General features: G+C 47.4%; 1 protein-coding gene across 1 annotated transcript; it reads left to right on the top strand.

Annotated features, from left to right (window-relative positions):
* Positions 1–2,909: 2,909 nt before the first annotated feature.
* Positions 2,910–6,959, top strand: LOC124692328 (beta-fructofuranosidase, insoluble isoenzyme 1-like). The gene is given in 8 exon segments (XM_047225676.1): positions 2,910–3,136; positions 3,844–3,852; positions 4,238–4,671; positions 4,673–5,110; positions 5,234–5,392; positions 5,958–6,202; positions 6,374–6,464; positions 6,554–6,959. Coding segments are annotated over 8 exon segments (1,749 nt in total). The 5' UTR covers positions 2,910–2,949; the 3' UTR covers positions 6,740–6,959.
* Positions 6,960–9,130: the final 2,171 nt, after the last annotated feature.

Raw genomic sequence — 9,130 nt, 5'->3', positions numbered from 1 at the left:
AACATGCTTTGTACTCTCTATTTACTAAATCAACGAAAACTAATATGAAATGGTACTTAATTTAGATCGAACTGCTTTGTAATATAAGATATAATTAGAGGATATGTGTTGGCAGTTGGCACCGACATAGATGGCGTACCGGCTCACCTTTAATTTTTTCAGATACGTGATGTTCTCTCCGAAAACGAGCTGTTAACAGCAATAGTTGTATCACCATGTATATATATGTATACCACTCTTGATCTAAAATATAACGCAAGTCGTCGCTGGCTCGCGGCATCTAGAGGTCGTCGTAAACCACTTAGCCGCCAGGTCAAAGCAGCTAGCACGGCCGACATGGGCAGAGCTATAAAATGCCCGGCACGCTATTGCCTTAACTGGAACTCTGGAACGGATAATACAAAATAGGCAGTGTGAGCTATACTGTAAGCGGATCCGTCGCAGATCACAGATGCGTGGTCGGCTACAGCCAGCTGCAGCAACAAGTCGATCGGTGATCCGCGATCCGCGGACGTCCCAACGAACAGCAGGCACGCGCAGCACGATCCAAATATACCAATTCGAGCACCATGCATGGGTCAATGCACCCACGTCCAAACACGAAGAGGAGCTGTTTCGAGCGCGAGACGGTGATCGGATAAGAGCCCCACGAAGCATCTGACGCTTGTGTTTTCCACGCTGGCCGTTTATTCTGAACCTACACTGCTTTTTGACTTGTGCTTAGGCTTAGCACGTACGTACGGCTCTGAGGAACTGTACACAGTACAGCGAGACAATTCAACTTGACCATTTGCGCCCCCATTACGTCCCCACTGCACGCTTGAACTGAAATCAAATTCGGGACGATTCGTCGGTTTCATAGTACCCCAAGTCCAAGCGTGCGCGTGCAAGCTTGTGGCTATCCAGTCGGTGTTGACGATTGTGCAAAACGTGATCTTATTGCCGGCCGACGGGGCAGATTAGTGACCCTGCAAACCCATTTCTCGCGTGCAGCGATTGGTGCACCGAAAAATTCTTGCCACTTTCCCTTGAACTGTCTATAATATACAAGCAAGCAAATCCAAATGCGTGGAGTTTGACCGCTAAAAAGGCCAAATCCAAGACACTTTTGAACTCTGGGATTTACACGTTTACTTTCTTTCATGAGGTTGTTTGGAGTGAACGGATGACCTTTCCCGTTACGGATTCTCCTGAGCATTATACTTTCTCAATTGAAAAGGACTGAAATTGATCATGCTGTTAGAAAATTTTCTCATTTGCTAAGGTCCTATTTAACATGTTATCGTGTACGTTGATAGTGCTCAGCGTCTAACGACTAATTACAAGCCACTTTTAGCAAATGTGTACACCGTTTTACGCTTACACTTTTCGTGTACCTCCAACTAGGGATGTAGGCACTACCTCCCAGATTTCTACAATCTACAAACGGGGTATCTTAGCGTGGGAAACAGATTCTATTAAAACGTGTGTTTGCGGTATATGCCAATATATTAGTACGCATATTATAACCATGAAAATATGAATTAAACCAGTCATGCCAACTAGTTTACAAGATGAAAGAACAAGAAGAACCGTTCACGTTCACGGTGTTGATAGCATACATGCCACCGGGGATGTCGTTGATGTCAGGGAAGTAGTCATCAACATCCGAGTTGGAGAAGAAGCTAGTATTTGTGCAAGAGTGCTCCCCCCAGAACCTTGCCACCTCTCTCATGTGTAGAGTCCCAATAGGCGGGGTTCAGGGGGCTACTTTCATGTCCTACAATGCATGCCAAAAGAAGCGATGGGGAAGACCTAAGCGGAGTGGCCTATTTTATTGACAGAGTGAACAATCACGCGAGAAGGCAATATAAAAAGTTGGGACACGAACCGAACACGCAAGCATCCAAGCCGAAATCTCACACTAATGCAAAACATTTTAGCTTTCGCACATATGGCCTAGGTCCCACCTTCACCTCGGCTCATTCACGAAACACGACAAACGTTCATTGTGAGACGGGCGTCGAAGAAAGAAAAGCACATGTATAAGCGCCCTCTTCTCATGCTCATACAAGTGATAGAACAGAGCGTTACAAGAAGGTCCAACTCTCGATAATAAGTAATGTGGAACAAAACTTTTATTCCTACATATTTCCATATATGTATGAGCCAAATGGATCTCTGGGTTTATTTTTTCCATAGGGGATTATTGATATTTTATTTATGAGCTGACCCAGTTATTCCAGCTGTATTCTCATCCATTTGCTTCCCATTCTTACCCGTGATAATCTCCCGAAACATCGTCATGTTTCATATGACACACGCGTGTTCTACTCTAAGCCTAAATCCATTAATCACTTTCTTTGAATGTGTGGTCTAAGCTTAATGCCTAACTATTGGTTGTGACATTGATTATTTTTGTCAACAGTGTGGCAATAAAAAGACTTGTCACACTCTCATGTTACTTTCGGGAGCAGTACGGGAGAAACCCTATTGGCCTGCGAGCACCTCCTTCATGTCCCTTCTGCCCTCGCGGGCGGAAGGTGCAGGTGGCATCGATTTTTTAAACGTACCCCCAATTTCCTACTCGCCCCTATCGCTTTTTTTTTTTTGAGAACCCCTCGTCCCTATTTTTGGACTCTGTCGGTTGTAGTAGTGTTTAGCGGAATGGGCAAATAAGAGGAAGTCCAGTTTATATAAAAAAATTGAGTTGGGGTTACCCGTTGACTGACATGCAGGCCTTCCTGCTCTCCATGACAAATGGGCCGGACCTATCGAGTGGCTGGGTTCAAAATTCCATGGAGGAAGCGCCAATCGTTAGCTCCTTAGAAAAATCATCCAATTTTTGGCCGTAGTCATACGCGTAACCTCTGCCTCGAGTATTATATATAGCCCCGAGCTGCCCATTGGTCTTCTCCCCATCCATCCATCCTTGTCTCCTCTCGTCTTCCCCTATTAACTGCGCAAGCAATGGGGAATCCGAAATGGGTCCTCGCGCCATGGGCGGTGCTGCTTCTCCTGCAGCTCGCCTGCGCATCTCACCATGCCCGCCTGAGCCTGGAGACCGAGGCCGCGTCGCCGTCGGTCCCAGCCTCCATTGTTAGCCCGCTGCTCAGGACAGGCTACCACTTCCAGCCCCCCATGAACTGGATCAACGGTAAGACATATACTACTGTCTACTGGTCTACTCCCGCTGGAGTTGTCTGAATTTTCTCTCGTTATGCTCTTCTGTGTCTTCAAGCTAAGCTATATATATATCATGTGAGCACACATATATAGCTACCGAAAGCTTTGCATGTATATGTCTAGCCATTAGAGACATAGCTGTGGAAAGATATGTCTGCAATGCCGATGCTAATTTGAGATGTGTGCTTTGCTCCTCGTCGGGGCAGATAGACATCACAAAGAGTAGAAAATTTAATAAATGTATGTTTGAGACTTGAAGAAAGGTAGTAATACAAATTTTTACTCTGGTTGTTTGGTTTCTCGTTCATTTGTAGCCAGGTGTTAGTTTGGAGAGCAAAAGATTGCGGCCTTGCAAGGGCGCATCAAAATTAATGGTTTTCTGTACCCCCGTGTTAGTTAGGTAGTCTTGCAGCTGTTTTCTTCGAGTCCCTTGAGAAAAGTCGAGCTGCAAACTCATAGTTTTCGTAGTAGTAGCCGACAACGATGAAGTCTTCCAGTCCACCGTGGCCCGTGGTGGTTCTGGATATAATATTAGAGCTATCTGTATTTTAATAGTAGTATAAGTTATTGAGTCTTATTTTCTCTCACAGTGATGCCTGGTTCTAATACTGTACATTTCTTCTTTGCCTCTCTGTGTCTGATTCTGGTTGCTTGGACGGCAAAACTCGTGGACTCCAGATCCAAATGGTACGACTTCTCCAGCCCATTTCTTGTACTTGTCTCTGTCTTCTACTAGCTACTAGATATGTCATGTTGTAAGAATATGAAAATTGCTGCATGTGTGCGGCTGATTTTAAAAATGATGGGAGTATGGAAGACCATACATTTGGTGTAGAAGAATATAACGGATAGGAAATTTTGTATTCGAATTGCACATGCACATGCACATGTGGCAACGTATAGGATGCAGGACCTTCTGCTGCCGACAGCAAGTTGAGCTCAAGCAATAAGCTAGTAGTTTGCATCTACAAGCACGGATTTTGACTAAGAAATTACAAATCATTTGAGATGCATGCATGAAGTAATGTTGTTACCTTGAGCTGACATGTATGTAAATTTTGCGAACGAACAGGGCCGTTGTACTACAAGGGATGGTATCACCTGTTCTACCAGTACAACCCCAAGGGCGCGGTGTGGGGCAACATCATCTGGGCGCACTCGGTGTCCCGCGACCTGATCAACTGGATCGCCCTTGAGCCGGCGATCTCGCCGAGCATTCCGACGGACCAGTACGGCGTGTGGTCCGGTTCGACGACGATCCTCCACGACGGCACTCCGGCGATCCTGTACACGGGGATCGACCGGCCGAGCGTCAACTACCAGATCCAGAACATCGCGCTGCCCAAGAACGCGTCGGACCCTCTCCTCCGGGAATGGTACAAGCCGGGGTACAACCCGATCGCCGTGCCGGTGGCCGGCATAAACGCGACGCAGTTCCGCGACCCGACCACCGCGTGGTTCGCCGGCAAGCACTGGCGTATGCTGGTGGGGCCTCCGGCCGGGGACGCTCCGCGGGGAGGCGATCCTGTACCGGAGCCGCGACTTCAAGAACTGGACCCGCGCCCAGCACCCGCTGCACTCGGCGCTGACCGGCATGTGGGAGTGCCCGGACTTCTTCCCGGTGGGCAAGGCCGGGGTGGAGAAGGGCCTGGACACCTCCGAGTACGGCGCGGCGGCGGGCGTGGAGAAGCACGTGCTGAAGAACAGCCTCGACCTCACCCGCTACGACTACTACACCATCGGCACGTACGACAACGTCAAGGAGCAGTACGTGCCGGACAACCCCACCGGCGACGTCTACCAGCGCCTCCAGTACGACTACGGCAACTTCTACGCGTCCAAGACCTTCTTCGACCCCGTGAAGCACCGCCGGATCCTCCTGGGGTGGGCCAACGAGTCCGATAGCGTGGCCCACGACAAGGCCAAGGGCTGGGCCGGGATCCAGGTACGAACGATACGAATGTACTGTTTGCCGCCGTCTGCATCCTCCTCCAACGCTACCATTTTGAACTCAAATCTTTGTGTGGAATTGATTGGTTGAACTGTGTGTGAATGTGGTGGCGTGCAGGCGATTCCCAGGAAGATATGGCTTGACCCCAGCGGCAAGCAGCTGGTGCAGTGGCCGGTGGAGGAGATCGAGAAGCTCCGGTGTAAGCCTGTTACCGTCGGCGACAAGGTCGTCAAGCTCGGCCAGCATTTTGAGATCACGGGTCTGCAGTCATACCAGGTTAGTGATAACTGTGGAATTTACTGTGCTTAATTAAAAGAGAACAAATATTCTACAAGTAGCAGCTAGTCGTCGCCATCGTGGATCCCGCGTGCCGGCGTGTCGCCATCGATGTAGCTTCTGGTCCATGTCGCCATCGATGTAGCTTCCGGTCCATGTCAATCTTATGGGCGACGATTCTTGCCTATTACGTGCGCAATTAATTCCTGCTCGTCCTTCTCGCCATGGACTCCCAAAGTCGGAGAGGTCCACGGGCTTGCCGTCGCCGCTAGCTGCAGCTCTAGTTTTCAATCTCTCTTATTCACACATCCGCATCATCCGCAAGATTTGAACTTTCTTTTGACAACTAATATCAGGTAAGAAATTATCTACCGATGCCTTGGTGTAATGCCGTTGGCCAAGAATATTTTCCTAGGAGCACCGTGCATTCGTGAACACTCCTACTAGTCATAGTTTAACTTGCAAAGAACCTTCGCTTTACTTTCCCTTTTCTTTCTTTTTACCTAGTCCTAGTGTGACTCACGGGTGACAATGCAACAATCTAACCGAGATATTTCTTTCGCAGTCTGACGTGGAGGTGAGCTTCGAGGTATCGAGCCTGGATAAGGCTGAGCCCTTCGATCCGGCCTACAGCAACGACGCGCAGAAGCTGTGCGGCATCAAGGGCGCCGATGTCAAGGGCGGGGTGGGGCCTTTTGGGCTGTGGGTGCTGTCCTCTGCCGACCTAGCAGAGAAGACTGCAGTGTTCTTCAGAGTCTTCAAGGATGGATACGGCAAACCGATCGTCCTCATGTGCAGCGACCCCACCAAGTACGACCAAATACCGCTCATGTCCTACATGTCTCTCTTATCCTCTTCTAATGGCAAATGAAATCGTAATAGAGATATTTGATAGTAAAAAACAGGGTACAAGTAAATCTTCAGAAACCTTGCAGTAACATTTTAGCTCTACTGACCCTGTCTTTCTTTTGTGTCGTTCAGGTCATCTCTTACCCCAGATCTATACAAGCCGACTTTCGCCGGGTTCGTCGACACCGACATTTCGTCCGGGAAGATCTCTCTGAGAAGCTTGGTACCAACTTCACTTTCATAACATCGTTTTAACTAGTAATGCACCTCAGAACTAAATTTGTGTTGACCAACATTAATCTCTATCTTTAGATCGATCGGTCGGTGGTTGAGAGCTTCGGCGCAGGAGGGAAGACCTGCATCCTGTCAAGGGTGTACCCGTCTATGGCCCTAGGGAAAGACGCGCACCTTCACGTGTTCAACAACGGGGAGACGGATATCAAGGTGTCCAAGCTGACCGCGTGGGAGATGAAGAGACCCTTGATGAATGGCGCCTAAGCATGCACCATCTCCGACGAGTTTTCGCTTCCTCGCATTTCGTGGTTTCACTTCACTGATATTCAGTGCCTCGATTGCTCACTCAAGAGCTCTATGATCAGATTGCAAATTTTGTTGCAAAATTCATGGGTTGGGTACCGTGGTGTACGTACAATAAAGATATTGTTTAATTTTCCACGCGTCTAAATATAATAATGAAGAGCTAGCTTCATATTTTCTATCTCCCTTCAGATATCTCCTCCTTGCTATGCATGTTACCGGATCAGATTGATGATGACATGACTGAAATCTGACGAGCTAAGTACTGGATAAACCTGTAGTATTATTATTCCCAGTCCCTTTACGATAAAGTGACACCAAGTTCTTTCTTTACTGCAAGTCATGTGTGGCTTCAAAAAAAAAAAGGCCATTTCTTCTAAACAAAAACATGGTCCTCGTTTTGGATATAATAGAAATAGTGGAAGATTAACGCCTACAATCTGTCATCATAGTTGGAATCCCGGACAAAAAAAGGTCGTAGGTGCGTGTGCTCGTAGTGGCATAAACACACAAATTAGAAAACGGAAGCGCCTAGTGGTGTATGGAGGGCGGCGCCTTTATCGTTAGAAAATTTATACTATGTATGCTGTAGCTATCTCCAGGTGAGGATCTGGCCTGAAGACAAACAACAAACATACATGGTCATGTCAAGCCACATATAAATATACTCCATTCGAAGAGCTACACAAAATAACAAATAAATGTGTGAAGAACGAGTTGCACCCGTGGGCACGTTTGGTAGCCTGCAGCAGTTTCCTGCATCACTGGCGCAGTGGAAAGAAGGCCCATGCGCATCCCAGACGGGTCATGGGACAGAAAAGCCACGTTGTTTGGTGGCCTGCACAGAGTTTTTTTGGGCCCCGTGGAGATTTGGGCTCTGCCCGTTTGGTAGGCCGGTTTTCAGGCCTAGTAGCAGCCCAAAACGGCGGTCGTGTTGTTTGGTTGCAACCCAAAATCCGCTTCTGGTTACCTCTTCTATTCAGTGGTGAGGTTACCAGCAATCAACTGCACAAGCAAGAACATAATTATAGTTCAGACAAACTTAGCACTCATCATAGACGACACAAGTTGACGATACACCATTGTTCAGACACGATCAGAGTTCAGCACACGACACGAACAACAAGTAGACACGATATGGTAGCAGCGACACACATACATGTAAGCTTCAGACATGATTTTCGAAGATGACACACCTGGTGGAATCGCCATGGTACATGCACGTGCTCATCACCTCAGTGTAGGTGTGGTCGAAAATAACCACACTGTACTCGAAGGAGGACACCTTCTTGAAGATGAGGAATTGACCTACCTTGAACTGATGGGCGACGGCGAAGCCCGCCCACCCCTGATCGATGTATGCATCATCGCCTTCTCTCATTGTAGTCATCCTCCAGTTGCAGCCAATGTTGGTGCGGACGATGATGTTCGAAAGGATTTCTCCGAACCACTTGACGAAATCTTGAGGGATCAGGAGCAGGCTGAAGGTGGGCATGAAGACGATGTGCAGGAACTGGTCCGGCCCTACGTCATCCTGGAAGTGGCCGACGTTAGCCGCCCTTCGCTTCTTCGACGGTCCCTCGTCGGGGGTCTCAATATGTGACCCAAGCTTGAGCTGCTCAGTCTGCCACAAGAACACATGCCATTAGAGGTGTGTCTATTCACAAGTATAGATGAAAATGGACATTGAAAATATTAGTGAGGCCTCATACATTGGCTCACATGGCAGCTCAAGGGACTGCCCTCAAACTAAGTCTAGTGTACAAGTAATGTCACACACAGAACATATTAGTGAGTACTGAATTAATGAGGACTAATCTTCCACCTAGAGATAGTAATTTTCCTTTTCAACTAGAAAGTCCCTTTTGTAGTATTTCCTCGACTATTTTCCATTCACCAAGAGTAAGCCTCCGACAATGAACCGGAATGCCCAGATAGCTGATCGGAAAACTGCCTAACCCACATCTGAAAAGTTTGACATATTGGTTAGTCCCGTCTTGAGCCTCGCCAAAACAAAAGAATTCACTTTTATGGAAATTAATTTTAAGAACTGACAAATGCTCAAAAGCCGATAGAATTAGTTTCATATTTCTAGCTTTGTCGAGATCATGATTCATAAAGAGAACTGTATCATCCGCATAATGAAGGATAGAGAGACCCCATCCACCAAGTGGGATACTACTCCTTCAATCTGGCCATCATTGATCTTAATGGCAACACTTTCTTCAAAATAAAGTTTTTAATTAGCTCGCGCCACTCCTCGGAGAAACCTTTCATCATCAGAGTTTATTAAAGGAAATTCCACTTGACTTTATCATAGGCTTTCTCGAAGTCTATTTTAGAGGATTACCC

The sequence above is a fragment of the Lolium rigidum genome, chromosome 2 (genome assembly GCF_022539505.1).
Source record: "Lolium rigidum isolate FL_2022 chromosome 2, APGP_CSIRO_Lrig_0.1, whole genome shotgun sequence".
Taxonomy (NCBI): Eukaryota; Viridiplantae; Streptophyta; class Magnoliopsida; order Poales; family Poaceae; genus Lolium; species Lolium rigidum.
Note: the sequence above shows the minus strand (reverse complement) of the source record. Positions and strands in the feature narration are given on the sequence as shown.